Source organism: Pempheris klunzingeri, chromosome 10 (genome assembly GCF_042242105.1).
Source record: "Pempheris klunzingeri isolate RE-2024b chromosome 10, fPemKlu1.hap1, whole genome shotgun sequence".
NCBI classification, from domain to species: domain Eukaryota; kingdom Metazoa; phylum Chordata; class Actinopteri; order Acropomatiformes; family Pempheridae; genus Pempheris; species Pempheris klunzingeri.
Genome location: NC_092021.1, coordinates 13,858,280 through 13,880,001, shown reverse-complemented (window position 1 = coordinate 13,880,001; position 21,722 = coordinate 13,858,280). Strand labels below are relative to the sequence as shown.

General features: G+C 41.4%; 2 protein-coding genes across 2 annotated transcripts; both read right to left on the bottom strand.

The window, feature by feature from the left end:
• Positions 1-1,705: 1,705 nt before the first annotated feature.
• Positions 1,706-2,458, bottom strand: tas2r201.1 (taste receptor, type 2, member 201, tandem duplicate 1). Its single transcript, XM_070838357.1, has one exon. The coding sequence runs from the start codon at positions 2,456-2,458 to the stop codon at positions 1,706-1,708; it is 753 nt and encodes a 250-aa protein (XP_070694458.1).
• Positions 2,459-5,963: 3,505 nt separating this feature from the next.
• On the bottom strand, positions 5,964-19,308 carry heg1 (heart development protein with EGF-like domains 1). The gene is made up of 14 exons (XM_070838681.1): positions 18,864-19,308; positions 13,736-14,756; positions 12,720-13,198; positions 11,724-11,837; positions 11,387-11,509; positions 11,136-11,239; positions 10,981-11,036; positions 10,444-10,604; positions 9,980-10,114; positions 9,819-9,861; positions 9,674-9,711; positions 7,859-7,946; positions 7,469-7,646; positions 5,964-7,339 (listed from the first exon to the last, which is right to left on the bottom strand). The coding sequence occupies exons 1-14, from the start codon at positions 19,144-19,146 to the stop codon at positions 7,196-7,198; spliced, it is 2,967 nt and encodes a 988-aa protein (XP_070694782.1). The 5' UTR covers positions 19,147-19,308; the 3' UTR covers positions 5,964-7,195.
• Positions 19,309-21,722: the final 2,414 nt, after the last annotated feature.

Below are 21,722 nucleotides of genomic sequence, written 5' to 3'. Positions count from 1 at the left end.
CAGAACTCCAAACTCATAACTGATCAGTTCTGTATGTAGTGATTTTTTCTAACTCAGCATTAATAATTAACAACTCTTCAATTTCTGACTCAATTTAAGTATCTTAAAAAATCATCTAATTGTTACAAGAAACCTATCTCTTTGTAATACATTTTTTCTAATTAATGATTTAAAACAAATTAATTTCAAAGATATAGCAAAAGATCATATTTATGAGATTCTAGCTCATAATTACAAGAAAAATACCTCATAACTACAGGACCCTTAATTAATGTAATAATGTTCACTATTTCCTAATTATTCACTTACAATCTGTATCTTTTAATTATGAGAAAAAGTTAGTTTTCTCCTAACTATAAGATGCATAATTGTTTGATTCTTAGTCATTATAATGCAGGACAGATCTTAAAATTGTGACATGTTTTTCAATACTAGGGTCTTGTAGTTGTACGATACCAAGTCACGATTAAGAGAAGATTATTTGATAATTAAGAGCTCTGTATCTTGTTAGTTTATCCTTATCTATTAAAATGGAGATGAGGTTAATACTGATTGATTAAAAAAAACGCCAATTGTTATTCACAATATCTTGTATGGAATTTAATTTATTTTACATACATTTAAATGGAAAAAAAAAAAGCTGAACCTACATGACAATCTCTTCAATTTCACACGGGCTAAATTTAATTTCTGCTTTATCTAAAGTGGGTTAGTCTATATGTCAATACAAACTGTACAAGTAAATGCCTCTTCACTGAGACCTTTCTGCTGTAGCTCAATATGAACAGATTAAAGCTGCAGTAGAAATTATTGATTCATCATAATTTTGATCGGAATAACTAATTCTGACCATTGCATGTCACTAACAATATTTAAGGCTATTTAGGGCTCCTTTAAATTATGTGTGTTTGTGCGTGCTTGTCCCTTTGTCTTTAGTTTTATTAAAAAATTGGACCAGGTCTGAATCAAACAACCAATCAGGGATAACCAGCACATAACTGGCCAATCACAGTGACTCTGTACCTCCATGGCTTACCTGATGTTTCCTGTTTTTGTATTGTATATTGTTAATGACATTTAATGGCCAAAAAAAGTGGTGTCAAAATGATAATAGAATAATATTCTTTACTGCAGCTTTACTGGGACAGTGTCAACATCAAGTTAAAAAAGTAGATTTACATGAACTTAAACCATTACATCCCATAATAAAACATATAACAATTGCAAACTATTCATCAGCTATTCAACTATGCATTGCCGCAATACAGCCACTTTACAATCCTATTTTCACACGTCATAAGTCGTGTGTTTCATCTGGACTACAATATATCTGAAAGTAATAAAGTAAAGTTCATCAAAATTGCACTTAATTACAGAAAATGTAATTAGTTATATTTCACCACCAGAAATCAAGCATCTAAAGTGCTGAAAACATAATATATAATTATGTCCCATCTTACATTTGAAGGGGAAATCAGAGGTTTTATAGAACCAGCATTGATGAAAAAACAGTAAAATGGCTGAAAATAGCTGAGGCTGGTAAACCATGGCATACAACTTTCAGTTGCAAAAAACTCAAAATGAGGAAATGTTTTGATGGCGAGCCTATAAACTACAGCTAACAGATGGTTGTAGTTTATAGAAAATGTATAGTGCTCATATAGATTAATTGGAAAATGTCTTATACAGTTAAATCAGTACCATTTCATCCTGGTCTTCTGGTCTGAGCTTCAGTATCATCCTCCTTGTTCAGACTGTTGCAGCGCTGAGCTCCTCTGAGCCAGATGTCTGCTGCTCTCTGTCTGAATACAGTCTGACCAACTCCCAGGTTGAACGTAGTGCCTGATATGTACAGGTCGATGACAGTGAGTTGTATGAGCAGGCTGGAGTGAAAACTAGTGAAACTGCACACATTCCACACAGAACAGAATGCATACAGGATTCCCTGTATGATGCCTGTGACGGTGACCCTCACCTGTCCGCTGAACCGAGGGCTGGAGAAGTGTTGTCCGTTTGCTGCCATATGACGCATGTGTCTGCACAGGTAGGCTACAGTAGAACCACTGGACACCAGCATAACACACAGACAGAAAATGTTGTGGGCTATCAGCATGCCATCCAAAGAAAAACACAGATGTTTCTGCCATTTTACTGTCATGTCATGATCCATTGTGAAATTGTTACTGAATCTCAATTCAAACCAATTTCTGCATAAATATCTGACAGTAAAATCAAATGCACTGCTAAATATTTCAAAAAGCCAAAGACAGCAGATGATGGATTTAATATTCTTCTTAATCCAGATGAAGAGAGCTGTCTGTGCAGGCACAACCTGGGTGTAGTAGTAGAAATTCAGCCAAACGGAGGAGGACGTACTAGTGGACAAACTGCAGATCCAGATCAGCAGTGAGATTTCACTGAGCTGGTAGTTTTCTTGTAGTTGCCCAAAAAGAAACATCATAAGAAGAGACATCAGGTAAATGGCATTACAGCAAATAAAGGACCCAAGGAGAAGCTTCAGAGGTTGCTTGATCTTTTCTCCATGAATTGGATAGACCATGCAGAAGATGTAAAATATATTAGTTAACAGGGCAAGAATAACAAAAGGTCCATTAATTATGACACATGTTAGAATGTCCATCTCAAGTCTGTTTGCTGTCGATGTCCTCTTCCTTTGAAGTGCTCGTAGGACTGAAGCCAGTGAGGCACTCTGATGCTGTGTAATGTAACAAGGTATTTGCATCTTATGCAAACCAAAAAATTTAGATAAAGTATATTACTGTGAAATGGTCTTAAAAAGACATACAGACGTTACTGTGGGGCACTGAATCTAACATGAACATGAAAATTTTGATCTAACATATATTTTTTGCATACAATCATTGTAACATGCTGCTTGACATGAATTTCTGTCTCAAATGTGAAGAAAGTGAAGAAATGACAGAATCCTGATCAAAATTTAGACTTCTCAGTAACACTTAGACTTCTCAGTAACATGAATACATGGTTTACAACACATTATAATACAGTTGTCCACATGTATCAAGACAGTTTTAAGTCTTCTTTAATTTGTATTTGTTAAGAAGTACTACCTGTCCAATGAAGCCATTTTCTATATTAATGCATTTTACTATATTGTCCTTTATTATCTGTTTACACACCAGCCCCCACTTAAGTTGTCCACATAAGAAGTTATAATTGTCTACTGATACGTTATAGCGTGTTATAAACAACTTATTACATATTTACTGATATAAATGGTAAACGGGGCGAGGTAAAATAGTACTACATTCCTCTTAGCAATAACTTCCATGAGGCAACGGTAATTTATTTTACTGTATTTTCCAAGGGTTTTGACAGCAAAATTAGTGCATTTGATACAATTGATCTTCACATCCTATTACAGAGACTGGAATACCTAAATGGTATTTATTAAGCCGGTTTAAGTCCTATTTATCAAATCAATTTCAGTTTGTACATGTTAACAAAAGTTAGACACAGAGTTCCACAAGGTTCTGTACTTGGACTAATACTATTCACCTTACATGTGCATTCTCTGGGCATCATTTGTATCTGAGATGTAAATATAACCATACATTACACATATTTTAGCTGGTTAAATGCAAAAGTGGCAACACACTTTTCTGATGCAAGAAAAATTAATATGAGGAAGTGTTTTGACAGTAGGCCCAAACAGCACTGCTTACAAATACATTGTCCTGGTTTGTATTTATAGAAAATGTGCTGTACTTTGTTACACGGTGTTCTAAGTTTTGACCTGATATATCTTAGAATTTATTATACCCCCCCTTGGCACATTTCTCTTAAAATATGAATGTAGGTTACTGATGCAGAACAATGTGATTCTTATCATCTTCACCAACACAAGAACAGCAAAAATCTAAATGCAAGCACACAATTAAAAGACCAGCAGATCTAAGAGGCCTTTTTGGATAGTAAGGAGTTAAGAGCTCACTGATGCACTCTGCCGTCTGGGCGAGTAAAGCCTTCATTCTTTTTTTTTTTCCAATAATATTTTACTGGAAGGAAACATTGATGTACAGCTGAAATGGAAATGACTGTTTAGTTTGGCATTATTTTCCCTGGTCCTCTCACCCAACCCTTGTCTGTTACTGACACAAAAGATTAAAGAATCAAAAATTTCAATGAATAAATGAAATACACCAAGTACAAATGAACATTAGTAATCATTACTATTACCATTGCATCCTATGGTCACCCTTTAGTGTTTTACATTTTATCTACTGGAGAAAACTACATCTAAAATGGACTTCAAAAGAAATTGGAAACCAGAGCAAGAAGTGATGTGAGAAGGCGTTTGGTCTTTGTTAGAGGTCTGGACGCACAGTCTGACGTTTAGCTACATCTCAAGCACTGAGGCAGCTCATCAAAGCGTTACTATTTTCCAGACAGACTGTTCTTTGAATGCATTGTTCTTTTGGCTGCTTGTCAGGTGCTGCTTACTCAGTCCATTTTTGCTGTTTTTATTCTACACGTGGAATTTAAGAATTTTTCATAAACTGGATTTATATATGAATATATATTATATATATAAATTATATAATAATTATTCAAGTTTGGGGCCTGGGCCTTGTGCTTATCTCAGCAAGTCATTGGGTTGTTGTCAAAGTACCCAAATGTGGTGATGAGTCATATGTCAAACTACAGGAAACCATCTTAAATGGACCAGAGTACATTTAAAAAACCGTATCCACAAAGGAGGGAATATACTCATTATATATGTTTGTCTTTGCGCAAATTAAGTGTCCATTTTTGCATCTTTTGTATTTTTGTCACTCAATATTAATAAGAGAAGAGACACAAAACAATGAAAATAGAGAAGAAGAAAAGATCAAGCCAGGCTTCTTATATTAACTTGTTGTTGTTGTTGCTCACAGCTTTAGGATTGGATTAGATTGCATGTCCTTTATTGTCCACAAGGGATTCATTCACTTTATTGAGGTCAGTATCATAATAACAGGCAAATCAATGAAATAAGCAAGTAACATCGCAGTAGAAAAGACACCACCATGTGGATAGGATACATTCTTTACTCTGTTGTCCTGTTGGCTGTATGATATTACACATTTTCTGCCCCTGATTTCAAAAAGACTTACACCGTACTTCATCACTCTAACATGATATCCAGCGGTAAGAACTGACTGTTATAACATAAATCTAACAGTTTTAAGTTACATTTGATTAAATCAAATATGAATTCCCCCATATAGCCTTCAGTATCAGCTATAGAGGCTTTAACTGTCCTCCGACAAGATAAAATCTTATCTTAAAACTCACACAACTTTTTCCATAGCTTTCAGTTGCATGGTCTTCGTCACCACCAAAGTATGGAGCTATGTCCATGACAACTGAATAAACTCCATCCACCGACGAAAACCTTTACATGCGACTGAAAGCTCTGGAACAAGCAAGCATGATAATGTCGGGGAATGTGGAGGATATGATACTGGTTCTGCAATGCACTTCATTTTGCTTAAGCAATTTTAAACTAACTCTAAATTCAAGTTCAACAGTAAAAAAATACTACAAATTGTGTTGATTACAAAAAAAGAGAAACCCTATTCGGCAGAGAGAGGAAAGATGAGAAATCTAACAAAAAAAGAAAAATAGCCTTTTTTTTATTTATTTTTTTTATGTTGGGGTTATCCCTTCCTTAGCAGCCTCCGGCCCTTGGGGAGGAAGCTCTCTGTAGGAGGATGCACCCAGTCACCCACTCACCCATCCAGAACAGCCCCCACACCCTCTGGGAGAGAGTGCATTCATGTGGGGAGAGTGTTTTTTTTCTTTCTTCTTCCTTTTCCCCCCGTTTCCTTTTATCTTTAACCCCTTGAGATTTGAAAAATCTTGAAATAATTTCCATCAGAATAACTCTGCTGTGCAAAATTTTTATTTAAATTAACACATCTGACTAAAACGCCAGAATCAACAGCTCATATGAACACAAAGAAAGAAAACACATAACATAAAGACAAAAACAGAATACTCCATGTCAGAAATAGCAAACTAATTATGATACACCTTTACATTCAAACACCCGCTGACAGTTATGATCCTTCTGGTGTAAAGACAATTACTCCTTACACACACACACACACCTCTCAAACACCAGTACTTATGACACACACACACTCTCTCTCGCACACATACAAACACACACTTAAAGGTTTACCCCTATTAAATCTGTCCGTGTGTTTGTATGAGATGTCCATTATGCTACATGTCAAGGACTTGGACATACAGGGAATAAATAAACGCTGGCATCAGAATTCAAAGTCGTTCCTCAGTTTCTGTTGGCGACAACTGAACTTTGTGCATCTACAGTGGTTTGTTATTGTGTTGTTCCATCAATACTTTATCCTCAGACTATTATCTAAGAAGAAGTTAATTATTTTCTAATCACAGCAGTGGCAGGCACATATTCATATTTCAGCACTTAAAGGACCATTTCAATGTTTTTGCATGGTCTAGTCTATTTGCTGCACATCACATCACACTTAACACCACCGCCAGCTTTTATTTCATTCAAATGCGTCTTTCCCACGCTCTCTGTGGTTAACGATTCCCCTTCATTTCTGTGAGCACAGTGAGTGAATGCAGTGGCGATCGTCGCTGCTTTGATTCATCATTGTGCATTAATGCATTACCAGGCAGCACCAGCGTAACTCTGACAACAGGAGAGGCAGATATGATAATTACTGTCATGGATCAACTACCTCAAGCGCCTGCAAATTGTTTTTGGAGTAAATGACAATCAGTGGCTGGCTGGAAGGGAGGAAAAACACATTAAACAATCTTTAACCTCACGGCAGCGATGTAATTTGTAGGTTGAAATAAATGAGCTTAAACATGCAAAAACATTGAAATGGTCACACAAAAACATACTCAGGAAGCATTTTACTTGCAAAAATGTGCACTTACATGCACGCACACACACAAACACACACACGTCTATATTTATATAGTTAGTGTGCAGCCCTGAATGCAAATGGTCAAATGGTCTCCAAAACAGTGCTGCTCACACGTTAGCATTGACACTGTGACAGAATACCATCATGCAACAGCACAATTACATCTCATCATGACAGAAGAATAAGAGATGCTATGTTTCTGTAAGTGTGTGTGTGTGTGTGTGTGTGTTCAACGTGGGGCAGGGTTAGAAGTAGTCTCTCCTTCGTGAATCGTCGCTGACGAAGGAAGGGTTCCACTGGGCGGGGTAGATGCATGAATGGCGCGACCCCGGCAGGCCCGTGAACGGGTACAGGCTGTTTCTCTCCAGGTCCGAGTTACGCAACGCGGCCTGAGGAAAAAGGGCGCGGGAAGAAAGAAAATGTATGACATGTGAGTAATTAACCTCATATAGTGACTTATGAGATGCACCCAAGCACACAAAAACAAACACAACGGGGTGAAATGAAAGTCTCCTTACAGAGTAGTAAATGTCAGACATCTGCAGCAGGTTCTTGGTACTGCCGTTCTCTTGCATCTCTATGGTCTCCCTGCCCCAGTCCGTGGATTTGCGGTTGCTTTGGGGGAAGTCTGGGTATGGGGACATCTGTAGGTCTCCACTCTTAAAGATGATCTTGTTGATGTCGTTCTTGTCTTTCCTTGGAGATCAAACATTTCAAAAAAGTTCAACCTTTGCCACAGTTCACCAACGTTGATTACTTCACCAAACTACTGAAAGTGAGGGACTGTGTTTTTTTTTGGTAATTTGAGCGAACCGATCCTTTAAGTTACTCTCTAACTATTCAGCCAGCGGATAATTAATTCTAGAGAGCGCAGCAGATTACTGCATCACAATCAACAGTAGTCTTACTTGCAACAGGTGACGATGAGAGCGATGATGAGGATGAGGAGCAGAGCGCCCCCTGCAGGTGACACCACCACTGCAATCAGCTTGTAAACTGTAATGGCAAAGAACAACACAATAAATAAAAAATACACTCTTCGAAAAGACATACAGTGGCGCAAAAAAGTATTTAGTCAGCCACAAATTGTGCAAGTTCTCCCACTTAAAAAGATGAGAGAGGCCTGTAATTTTCATCATAAGTATACCTCAACTAGACAAGACAGAATGGGGGGAAAGAATCCAGGAAATCACATTGTAGGATTTTTAATGAGTTAATTGGTAAATTCCTCGGTAAAATAAGTATTTGGTCACCTACAAACAAGCAAGATTTCTGGCTCTCACAGACCTGTAACTTCTTCTTTAAGAGGCTCCTCTGTCCTCCACTCATTACCTGTATTAATGGCACCTGTTTGAACTCGTTATCAGTATAAAAGACACCTGTCCACAACCTCAAACAGTCACACTCCAAACTCCACTATGGCCAAGACCAAAGAGCTGTCAAAGGACACCAGAAACAAAATTGTAGACCTGCACCAGGCTGGGAAGACTGAATCTGCAATAGGTAAGCAGCTTGGTGTGAAGAAATCAACTGTGGGAGCAATTATTAGAAAATGGAAGACATACAAGACCACTGATAATCTCCCTCGATCTGGGGCTCCACGCAAGATCTCACCCCGTGGGGTCAAAATGATCACAAGAACGGTGAGCAAAAATCCCAGAACCACACGGGGGGACCTAGTGAATGACCTGCTGAGAGCTGGGACCAAAGTAACAAAGGCTACCATCAGTAACACACTACGCCGCCAGGGACTCAAATCCTGCAGTGCCAGACGTGTCCCCCTGCTTAAGCCAGTACATGTCCAGGCCCATCTGAAGTTTGCTAGAGAGCATTTGGATGATCCAGAAGAGGATTGGGAGAATATCATATGGTCAGATGAAACCAAAATAGAACTTTTTGGTAAAAACTCAACTTGTCGTGTTTGGAGGAGAAAGAATGCTGAGTTGCATCCAAAGAACACCATACCTACTGTGAAGCATGGGGGTGGAAACATCATGCTTTGGGGCTGTTTTTCTGCAAAGGGACCAGGACGACTGATCCGTGTAAAGGAAAGAATGAATGGGGCCATGTATCGTGAGATTTTGAGTGAAAACCTCCTTCCATCAGCAAGGGCATTGAAGTTGAAACGTGGCTGGGTCTTTCAGCATGACAATGATCCCAAACACACTGCACGGGCAACGAAGGAGTGGCTTCGTAAGAAGCATTTCAAGGTCCTGGAGTGGCCTAGCCAGTCTCCAGATCTTAACCCCATAGAAAATCTTTAGAGGGAGTTGAAAGTGTTGCCCAGCGACAGCCCCAAAACATCACTGCTCTAGAGGAGATCTGCATGGAGGAATGGGCCAAAATACCAGCAACAGTGTGTGAAAACCTTGTGAAGACTTAGAGAAAACGTTTGACCTCTGTCATTGCCAACAAAGGGTATAGAACAAAGTATTGATGAAAACAAAAACAAAAGATGAACTTTTGTTATTGACCAAATACTTATTTTCCACCATAATTTGCAAATAAATTCTTTAAAAATCAGACAGTGATTTTCTGGATTTTTTTTCTCATTTTGTCTCTCGTAGTTGAGGTATACCGATGATGAAAATTACAGGCCTCTCTCATCTTTTTAAGTGGGAGAACTTGCACAATTGGTGGCTGACTGAATACTTTTTTTCCCCACTGTATGTGAAAATCCCCCTTTTCAACATTATATTTTTCCACTTTTTAGAGCCACTTACAGTTTCCACAGTTGAATCCTCCGAATCCGAACGTGCACCTGAAAAGCAGAAGCAGAATCTGCAGTGTGAATGTGGACTTCAGTCTTTCAGTGTGACTGGATCCAAACAGTAAGACAAACAGAAACGAAGATGAAGTTGAACTTACAGTACACAGGTGTCATTTTCCAGCTTGTAGCCGTCCCCACATTCTGAAAACACCCAATTACACAGTTTTGTATAAATATCTCCAAAGCCTATACTCGTTAATAACGACAGATTGCATGTGAAACTGTGAACCAGCATCCGTTGCGGACAAACTCGGCTTACCTAAGCAGGACAGGTCGTCAGGGTTGTGCTTGTAGTATCCTTGAAGACACTGGCAGAGGGCTGTGCCGCTGTTGTCTGTGCAGGTGGAGCGCTCCGTATCGCACTGAGCCTTCTGGGCCACACACAGACTTTCCACTGGAACAGTGTGGACACAAATAGATGTCACAAAAACATCCATAGACCTTTTGTCCAATGTTATTGTAGGATTCCCCGTAGCATATGGTTGTGAGATATAGCAGCTGGATGATGATGTTTTTGTCTCAAATGTATCATGGTACCTTTCACAAGGGGGCTATTTATGGATAAATTGTGCCCTCTAGTGGCTGTAAACATTTTCACAGCTACTTTTAGGAGTTGCCCTAAATCCCATTTAAAGTTGGCCTGTAAAAAAAATTATTACATTTGTTTGAAATGAGCAAAAATAAAAACACGCTGATGCTCGTTATCATGTTTCTCATATTTACCATGATAGGTGAGCTGGTGGTGCAGGACCATGCGGCAGTGGGCCAGTGAGGAGCTGCAGTTGCTGAGAGACATCTGGATGCTGTTCAAGACCTCAGCGCTCGTCACATCCGTGGAAATGGAAAACATGTTGACAGCTGAGATACAGACCCCGTCCACTTGTCTGTGGGGAAGATACCACGGGTCAACACGCTGGAGGACCACACTGACAAAATGTCCACGTTGAATCGTTTAGTCTCGATCGTATCACAGTTCTGACACATCATCATCTTTTTTTTTTGTTTTCTGTGCTCTGAAACGAGTAGATTTTCATGAACATTTGTCAGCGTTAGACAGTCTGACATGTTTGGTCCATTTAATTCACTCATTCAATGACAAGGCTTTCAGAGACTTAGAGATTTCCTTTCTTGAAAGCCGTATACTGTCCAAATAAGTAAATATAATCATTATCACTTTTTCCTCTTGTGATTTTGAAAATATAACACCTAATTACAGTAAAAGTGCAGAAATTGACTGGTTTAGCGATGACAAGAACTCACTTCTTGCTCAGCGTTGAGCGGCTGTAACCTCGGAGGACTGACAATGATGCATTGAGCTGAGGAAAGACAGGAAGAGGGTGCGTGTCAGACATAAAGCACTACCCACTAAAGCCTGATAGTGATTTTCTAAGAAAGTGATGAGGGCTGCCTCTCACCAGCTGAATTATCTCTCTCTGGATCTCATGGATGGTGGCGCTCTTGAAGATAACAGGGTCATGCGGCAGCCTGTTCACACTGAAGGTTCCCAGAAACGTCTTCGCTGTGAAGGGGAAAAAATACTGTAGGTGAATCAAAAGAACACCTTTTGGATAACAACTTTGACTGGATAATGAATATACACTTTATATTTGTATATTTTTATCATCTGATATTGAATGTGTATTGTTGTTTATTAAAGGGGTTTTACCTTTGGAGCAGGTGCGTCCGTTCTCCAGGTCGAAGCCCAGCGGACATTCGCAGCTGAAGGAACCTCGCGTGTTCACACACGTGGATCCCACTGGGCAGGGGTCCCTCTCACACTCATCCACATCTGTACACACATTCATGCAGGTATTATAATATGATATTTAAAAGGGCCCTCACTGAGTTCGTGGACCTGAACACAAATTTTAACTACCAGCATTATTCTTCTTTACACTTTTCTGGAGATTTCGTGCTTGGGTCCATTGAAACACAAGATTTAAGGCAGCACACACGTTGACAATTTTGTTCTCAGAGGAGGAGAGGAGAGGAGAGAGGCTCACCCTGGTTGCAGGTTGGTCCTGTCCATGCCTGCTGACAGTGGCAGTTGAATTGATGCCCATTATAGCTCACACACATCCCACCGTTCATACAAGGGTTTGACACACAGGGGTTTCCTGGGGTTCAGAGAGGACAGCAGGCATTTTACCATCAGAAACTGAACCCTTAAAAAAACTGACATCCATTATGTCTCAATGTGAACATTTTCACTTCTGACGCAATTCTGACATATTTTTCTATATTTCCATTCTTGTGTAGCAGGAGATCACTGCAGTATAATCAGCATCAAAGTGTTCATTTTAAGATGCACTTAAGAGGAAATTCATTAACTACAAGGCAGCACCTTCTTCAGACCAGAGAGGACAGATGATTAAACTAACCTGCATTTGACTTTACTCTGCTAACATCTGAAATGCTTTATATATATATATAAACTATGAACACTGATTTCTTCATTGTAATTTCTTCATTGTTGAATTTATGCATTTTGGGCCCTACTTGATCTTAAATATTTGGGTATTAAATAAAAAATTATGCAATATATCAACTAAAGGTATAATCCGCCTAAATCTCCAAGTAAATTCTGTCATATGATCTGGAGGTGTAATGTTTTTTAGCTCTATACATTGAAATCTGTTACAAAAACACTTGCAGGACATATGAGTTATGTTTTTGAGTCTGGGGCACTTTTTTGTACCACATACAACATTTAAGCAGCAATCTGCAACTTTTACGTCCACATACAGGTGTGGCTTGCTGCTGTCTGATCCAGTATATGGGCAGTTCAAGCTTTAACCTCTGCTATATTCAACACCAGGTATGGTACATCTTATCTGGCATTCATGAACTGATGTATTTTTACATTTACAGTTAGTTATAGTGGGTATAAGAAGGCGCTAGTTAGCATAAACAGCAACAGTCACCACAAAAGAGTGTAAGAAGACATATTGTTGCTGTGAAAACTGCATGTTGAGGATTGTAGAGTGTGAACCACTGACTTGGTGGTGTTGGTGGTGTTGATGCCTTGGTGGGTGCTGTCGTCACCACCAGCTCTGTGGTTCCTCTATCCGTCTGCTTCCCGGTGGTCTGCAGAGCCTCTGTGCTCTTGGTTGGGGTGCTGCGGGTGTAGGTGGTGCTGATGTGCAGGCTACGGTCAGTGGTGACTCCCAGTGTGCTCGTGCTTGTTTCTATCTGCGGGGGGGTGACATTTGTTGGGGTAGCCATCCCGGTTGAGGGCACATGGGTTTGGCTTGACGACATGTGGTAAGTTGGGTACGCTGCGCTGGTCTGCAGGGCCAGGGTGGAGGCTGTGACGGAGGGTGTGGTGTACTGGATGGTAGCATCTGTAGGTGACCCTGGAGTAGAGCTCCTAGTGGTGCTACTGAACCTGGACGATGAGGTTGCGGGTAGCGAAGGGGTGGTGTTAGCAGTGGTGGTGGTGGCGGCAGTGAAAGTGTCTTCCTCTGTTATCTGTGATCTGTTAAATAGAAACCACATCAATCAAGTCTCTTAAAGATGTCTGACTAGAACAAGAGCACACAAGAACCATTTTCATATTTACAGCATTGGCTAATGTGCCTCAGGACTGACATGACAACTTAATTGATAACTCAATAAAATGAAGGCTAAGGTGTCAACAGGGAGCGCTAACGTAAGCAAGTCGTTTTAGGCTGATTATTTTTACCCCAGAAGGTATCACTAGCCAAAAAAAAAATGTTCCTGGTCCATTTTTTGATTGTTTGAGAAGCTTTATAATTCAAAGTTCATGGGATTAAACATGTAAACCTTGGTTTTGTTTGGTGTCTGTCCATCCTTCTAATTTTAATATTTTTACTCAAATCAATAATATATAATCAATCAACAGCTTAATACATCTGAATACGTTATTCAAAGGTATCTTAACCATACCATTGTGCGAGAATTCTCCTACAGTCAAAAGTTGAGATTGTAGCTAATGTCCCTTATTCAACTAATAATGAATTAAGTGCAAAGGTTAATAAACTATAAAACGTACTTTTCTGTAACAGTAACAGGTGTGGTGGTGAGGAAGGCCTCAGTAACCAGGACTGGAGTGTCTGTCAGGGAGCCGTCCAGTTCAGGTGTACTACTCCTGACTGTAGGTGGTGCTGTGGTCAAACCCAAGTCCTCACTTTGCTCCCTGGTCTGGGATGAAACCCCCTCAGTGCCCTCCTGGTGCTGAGTTATGGAGCTGTGGGCTCCAGTTGAGGACTCGGTGGACGTTCCAACACTGGAGAGTGGCCCCTGGTCCGTCCCTGTGGTGTTTGTAGGACCTTCTGCAGGCGAGGTAACGGGGGGAGTGGAGGACACTGACGCCTCAGATCGGTCCGTGCTGGGCTCCGTCACTCTGAGAGGTGGTGTGGAGTCTGAGGTCTCCTCTGATGTTGACATGTGTTGATGCTGGGTAGCATTAGGCTCCCTGTTTAAACGGTGGGTTCCCGTAGCCCCCCCTGAGCCAGCGGTCTCTGAAAACATCCCCCCGATGGAGTGGGTCATGTGCTGGTCTGTTGTGTCCCTGCTGTCGGTCCTGGTGGACGGGGCACTGTGGGTGTAGTCCTCAGTCTCTGTGGCCTCATCAGAAATACCCCAGGTAGAGGGGGGCTGATGGGAGCTGGAGTCCTCTGTGAAGGCAGAGGAAGTGCTGTTTCCGGAAGAGGAGGTGACGGACAGCAGGGTCCTCTCTCCAGCTCGGCTCATGGTGGCGGAGGTGTAGGTGCTGTCGGTGTGGACGGCTGTGTGGGGCACGAAGGATGAAGCACCTCCCAGGCGGAGGGTGGTGTCTGGGCTGTCCTGGGGCAGTCTCGCCTCCTCTGTGAACATCCACGGACTGACCTGCCAGGACACAGCAGCGGAGGCGTCCGGCGCCTGGTCTGTGTTAACAGAGTCCTTCAGGTCGGTGCTGCTGCTGGCCTCGGTGGTGGCTACAACAAGGGTGGAGGTGAGCGGCTCAGTGGACAGACTCATGACCTCTAGAGACTCGCTGCTTGTTTCTGTGAAGGTTTGTGTTTGCTCAGCTTCTGTGGAAAAAGCATCAAAAGAAATCAGATGAAATTATTCACGTGTTTTCAAGGTTGCTGTGTACTGTCAAATCGTCTCTCCATGATCAGTTTTCTTGAAGCAGCACAGAGCATCCAACCCACTTAATGCCTCGGCTGATGCTCACAATACTCATGATCTGGGTGTTTCAATCTCTTTTTCAGCTTACATTAAATTATGGACTGCACATATTGTAGCTCACTTCCAGCTGTGGCCACCAGAGGGTGCTTACCGGGCAATGTGTGGCCTGTGCATGCTTCGGGGGGTGGGGGGGGATGTCAGATGCACTGTTGCTCACTGGCTGCAGAGGCAAAGATTTTGGGTGGAGAACAATTGGCAGCCGGGCTCGTCTACTCTAACAAAGGCTTGAGGTCCTAAATATGGTGGTGACTGTCTCAGTTGGGAATTGGACATTTCCTTCCTAAAGCTGAGCGAGCACAAGATACTGGCAGATCACCGTGGATCTGGGTGTGTTTTCATGTTCAGTGTCTGTGGAGAGTTTTTTTTAGCCTGCGTTCAAAACTGTTCGGTCATAAAAACAAACCAGTCATTATCAGAGTAGAACAGAGATTGTTGTTTTAGAAATTGACAAGAGCCATAAAGAGTAGTGAGCTGACCAGCTAACAAATCAACCTACAGACAGAGCAATTACATGTTGTGTGTCTTACACAGCTACGCCTCTGGAACGCCACCCCACAAATTGTTTTTAAATCCTTGTTTAACGTAGTCAACAACCACAACACCATAAAGTGTAAATAAAGCTGTATCGTCAGTATCAGCTAATTACTTTAAAGCTGCATACAGTCATTTTCTTTTTTTGGCCGCTTGATTACCACCTTTAAGTTCATATGGTGAACATATTAGCAAGGTAACATATCGTTTCCGTTGACTAATATTAGTCCAATATTTAATCTCCGTTATGCTCACTAGCTTGTCGCTAACTTTGTATAAGTGCTGTTTGATGCCGGGAGGGTGATGTGCAGGTTGGGTTTATCAGAGATTTTCTGCTGAAAACACTATTAGAGCGGTGAGGTTGAATCGGAGTTGCGGGCAAAAACACAAAACAATGAGCTGAGAGACACTAAAGTGCACCGTAGAGCTGCGGGGGGGGTGGCAATTATCGGTGCATTCATCACTATGAGGGACTCTCTTCACAGTACACAGTCACATGATGCATTGTTTAAATAAAAATACTGATGAGTGCAGCTTTAAATGACACAACTACCATAAACCAGTGGGTTTAAAGAGGACGTGAGAAAAAGAACTCGCACACAAAGTCAGTCTTTCTCTGATCTAGGAGTTTTGTCTCTGCCTACCGATGATGCTGCGCTGTCTGACAGCCTGTTATCTGGCTGGCCTCCAGAAGCCCAGGACGGGAACAACAGGGCACTGAGGATGAGCGTCGGTGCTGGACAGCATCCTGACAGCCAACACACAGCGACGAGCAGCCACCATCCAAAAACCAATGGAGGGGAGAGTTCAAATGCAGAACAGCACGTCCACTGGGAGTCTGTGAGGAGAAGTGGGCCACTGGACTCCATTTTTCTCTCTCACTTCCTCTGCATGTGTCTCTCTCATTATTTCATTTTCTCTCTCTGGATCCAGTCCGGGCAACAAAACTCAGACAGGAACGCGGTGTTGGCAACAAGTGGCGGACACTCCCAGATTCTCTGCTGTTTATCTCTCAGCTCTCCACTGTGAACATGGCTGTCAGTGTCTGTTATACTTCTGAAACTCTGTGGCTTCCACATTAATCTAGACAAGTGCAGTGGGTTTGGCGCATTATGAGCATGGATGGATGACGTAGCAGTGTTGTGAATGTAATGATCGATATGACTGTGATGTGGAGAGCTGGTCCGGGACACGGAAAGGTGAATGCGGGTGAAATCAGAGTGAGGAAAGTGAATCATTTCCACTTCGTTATTCTTCAGCAGCGACTACTCTTTGCCTTCTGAGAAAAGCATTCAGGTGTCACGTCATCTCTGTGGAAATGGACTGGGCAGCTCCCACTCTGAGTACGACTTAAACCATTTAGAATATCCAGTTATCACTGACATCGCTGTTAAAACTGTAAAAGTAAACCCTCTCTTAAAAAGTGCCCTGATCTCAGTCCAACATGTCTTACTAGATTTAGTATATAAATGCAGTGTATTTTGGGTTCACTTTGAATTTAAATGCATACAACAGTAGCACAATATGCCATAATCTCCGTAGGAGTATGAATCAATGCAATATTTGAAGTCTAGAAGATCACAAAGATTTATGAAATATAGCACCACAGAGAGAAACATGTTGTGCAGGAGTTTCATCTTGTTGTCATGGAGACAAATATCATCATAACTGCTGTGCTGACTGACGTCAAGTTTGTTACTTTGTAGTTTTACTGTTGTAGATTTATTGACTTCACAAGTAGTCCAAGGTTGTATATTTCAAACAGGCTACATGGTGTACTCTGTTGTGACCATCTGGCATGTTGTAGCACTAGTAGTGGTCCAGCAGTAATAACTGTACCATCATTTTACAAATAAAGGGAGAATCTGGCTGCAGATACGGTCATAAAGGGGTGACTCCGTAGCTTCTACACAAGGAAGGTGCATTCGCCCACATTCATTACCTGTCTGTGTGCTCTCTGTTCATGAGGTAAATGTTCCAGCCATTACTCGATGATTCAGGGTACGTTTTTCTTCCTGCCAGTGGTTGCATTATGATTCCTAATGTAATTCTTCATTCATACCCTAAGAACTTAAATCTCTCTTTCTTCCCTCTGGCTGCGTTTTAGATTCAGCCAGCTGAGCTATAGAAGTATTTTGCTTCCGGCACAGCAGCACTCGACCAAAAACCCTTTATTTAAGGGATGAAATCGTTAACTACGTCCCTGTTGGCTCTCCGAAAAAGATACCGTGATTTTCTCTACTGTGTCGGAATAGAGGCCATAAGGGGAGACTACGGCTTCTACCTCAAATCCCATTCTTCTATTTTAAGCTCGGGAACTGTGGTTCACACGGGGTTTCCCTCAGCCATGTGCACTAAATGCACAAAACAGTTGAGCTGCAGGTTCTTTTAGAGGAGTGTATATCAACACAAAGTATCACAGTCCCTCTCTAATATGCCTGCCTTTCTTCGTGTGCGTTTCCTTATTTATGATTGCCTCTACCAATGTTTAAAGGGGTTTAAAACACGTAGCTGGTTCCCGTAGGGCCCACACACCTTATCAACACCTGTATGAGCTGGTGAACTAGTGATGAAACTTTCTGTGGCCACGACAGCAACACATCAGCTTGATTGTTGACAGGAAACAAGCAGAAGTGTCAAACGAAGAGAGGATGCTGATTAAATCTGACATGTAGATGATAGCAGCGATACGCTGATAGATTCATAGAGCAAGTTAGCATGTTAACCATAATTCTTCTGTCTGTCGGCAGAATTTGGAAAGGCAGAAGTAAAAATGCCAAAATGTACTGGTTCGGGCTTTTCATATTTAAACATTTACTGGTTTTTTCAGTCTTCTGTGATACTAAACTGAGCACTTTTCAGTTTTGAACAGTCGGCTGCACAAATAAAGCAGTTTAAATATGTCAACTTGGACTTTGGGAGCTTTTGATGGGCATTTTTCACTATTTCTGACAGTTTAAGGACCTATAATGAAAATCAATCTACAATAACAATAATTGTTAATCACATTAGCCCTATACTGAAGCACAAAGAGGATGCACATGAGTTCAACTCATTTTGACATGCAGTCTGTGGCAGAAATTTAACTTCACTTCAGCTTTTACAGTCATAATCCAGGTACAACAGGGTGTCACAGGAAAGCCCCATTTGGGATGCATAACGTTGTAAACAAGAGATAATTGCAGACCAGTACAAAATGTTAATATTTTTTTTTTATCATAAATGAGATTTGCTGCAGGATTTCCATTGTATCCTGCAGCTGTGGCTCATTTTAATGGGGTGCAAATGAAAAGTAGAGATTTATAAAGCTTTTACTTGCGTTCACCCCAACATTATACCCAGTGGGAATTTCTTTCCCATGCAAACTAAACTAACAGGTTATCTGTTAGAATAAACTTTTGCAGCAGGCCTCTTACCGACATTTCCAGCAGCAGCAGCAGCAGTGTGTGTTTCAGCAGTGTGTGTGAGCAGGATGTTCCTCTGTGATGGTGATAAACTCTCGCTGGAGTATGAAGTTGAAGTTGCATTGTTTTCCATACGACTGGGTTCATCTGTGGCGGCTGAGTCATAAAATCCTGCAGTTACCGAGTCCGTGCTGTTGTTACTGGGGGTCCCTGCCCCGAGGGGCCCCGGCAGAGCCAGCAGCAGCAGGACCGACACAGACAACCCCAGGACGTGATTCAGAAACCACGTTTCCATGATTTTCAAGACCCCGAAACGGTCGCCGATAGTTTCCGTAAAGTCGAGTAGAGGCCGGGGAGTCTCCCGGGGACACCATGGGAGGCGCGCTTCGGCTCTTAGAGAAGTTTCATAAGAATGAAATAAATCCTGGAGCAGGTCCGGAGGAGGTCCGCTGCTCGGGCGGCGGGGAACGGAAGATAACAGAGCCGAGGCAGCAGCCTGTTATCAGAGCGGAGGAGCCCGGGCTCCTCCTCCTCCTGCGCGCACACACACGCACACACACACGCACACGCACACGCGCGCGCGCGCATACACACACACACACACACACACACACACACACACACACACACAGTAGTGGTGGTGGTTTCACTCTGTCCTGTTACTCAACCCAGCAGCTGCCTTTTGCTGCCTTCAGGTGTTGTCGGAGGTCCAGCAGGAGATTAAAAACTGGAAATGTTCCTTTTCCAGCTTCTCAGCAGACAACTGAAGGCCTCACTTCACTGCTGCCTTGCCAAACTTGAGATTTCCTGAGCCTTTACTATGAGATGTAGGCAATTGAATTTCAAAGCATAAAGGACTTAATACTTTACTTCATTATTATCACTTATTATAGTATTATTTCCAAAAGGAAAACAAGGTGAGTGTATCAGCTGCTGATCCTCGACAAAAAGGAGGTATAGTAGTTCTATAATACACTCCAGTATGCAGGCTATTATGCAAATGCACTGTGTAATGGAAACACCTGGTGCAATATCTCAAGACAGTAGTCTAAATAAAATGGTCACATTAGTCTAAATAAAATGGCCGAGCACTGTAATATGCAGAGATCTCCCCTGCTGGTTAGAGAGCACAGACCTTCTGGTGTCTGCAGGCAAATATTTAAATGTACGTAAGAGATCGTCATTGAAACCATTAATGCAGAGAAACACATCAGTTTAAGAACTTTTAAATTCCACTGCGAAGCAATCAGCAGTCTGTTTAGTGAATCCTGTTGTTGTAGGAGTGCAGAAACTCAGAAGGAATGGTTGGTAAAAGTACAATAAGTGCATTAAATCAGTGGCAAACACATACGTCTTGCTTTTGTGACTCAGTTGCCCGTAATGTTCAGATCAAATTTGTATTTTCAGTAGAAAATGTGCTTTTATCGCTATCCTACAAGACAAAAAGCACAAATATGTGCGTGTGTGAACAAGTGTATGCCGTTAAGGCCTCACCTTAACGTGTATTTTATTAACACTACTTACATTTTAGGCAATTGTCCTCAAACTTAAATTCTTATATCATAAGTTAAACACACCGTACACAATCCCATTCTCCAGCCAAACCCTTGCAGATGTTTGCCTCTGTCTCTATGTGTGAGGGCCCCAGGAAGAGTAGGTGATACCACAGTGGTAGCTAATAGGGATCCAAATAAATAAACAAATAAACTGCTCATAGCTACTCATTCTCTGTAGTGATTGAGTCATCCAGAGACGAGCAGATGATGAGGAAACGAGGTACCATCATCTTCACAGATATTCATGTGGCAGGTTGCAGTTCTGACGAAATGCTAAGAGGATGTGGTTTTCAAGGCTTTGCTGTCGAGCTGCTAGAAAAACGACTGTTTTAAACCACGTGGCAGCTAAATAACATCGCCAACATGTGTCAAAAAGATTGAACACAGTTTTCCAATATCTTCTTATTCAGTCTCTGTATAACCAAGAGCTGCTGGCTGAACTGGCACCCTTTGTTGTGCTTGAATGCATCAATAGAAAATTAGAAAAAGTGACAGGAGAGTTGCTCGAGTGATTCACATGTGGTTCTTCAGCACATCGAAGAGCACATTTTGATTTTCAAGCACGCTCATCGTCACCTGACATCACTTGTCTTGTTTTGTGGAAGAATGAATCTTTGGCTCAAACATTTACAGACCAGTCTGATGGCTGTGCCATGATTTAATGCTATTGTAGATTATTTGAATGTAGCACATCACATTCAAAATGAATCAGGAAAAAAGCCTGAACGTCCATTCCCACTGTTAGAGCCTTCATGGCTGAATGCGTCACTGAAGTATACGTATACATATATGCAGACAAGTTATCATCCCAAACAGTTTCAGGTCCTTCTGTGCATTATTCCTGGACAAACAGGATTTAGATTTTTTTTTTTTTTATCATTTTCTGTTCCTACTCTGGGGATCAACATCTGTAGAATATATAGGGCTTGAGTGTATCGCCCACCTATTTCATTACTTTGATTTGAAAACTGCGAGCTTTTTTTTAATGGGAACATCTTTTTTATTTGGTGCAAATGATTAAATCAGACCCCTTAAATATGCTTTGAAGGCATCATGGCAAACTGTGCTTTTTGCTCCTTCGTAAATGTGACAAAACTCTCATCTGATACTAGAGATGAACTGAAACATCAGTGTCTCCTCATACCAGAGATGCCAGGGAGAGATAACATCAGAATCATGGGAGCTTGATCTCGTATAATAATACTTTGATAGGCAAGGGGACATTAGATTATCCATGAAAAAATAATCTATTCTGGAAAATGTATGGTGAAGATTTGAAAAAGGCACTCCCCAGCTCTCTGGTGTGAAAAATGTC

Coding starts and splice junctions, on each gene's coding strand:
- tas2r201.1 (XM_070838357.1), bottom strand. CDS start 2,458: ATGTTTCTTTTTGGGCAACTACAAGAAAACTACCAGCTCAGTGAAATC.
- heg1 (XM_070838681.1), bottom strand. CDS start 19,146: ATGGAAACGTGGTTTCTGAATCACGTCCTGGGGTTGTCTGTGTCGGTC. Junction 14,757..18,863: donor TGCTGCTGCTGGAAATGTCG/GTAAGAGGCCTG, acceptor CTTTTTCCACAG/AAGCTGAGCAAACACAAACC. Junction 11,240..11,386: donor CGGACGCACCTGCTCCAAAG/GTAAAACCCCTT, acceptor TCCCCTTCACAG/CGAAGACGTTTCTGGGAACC.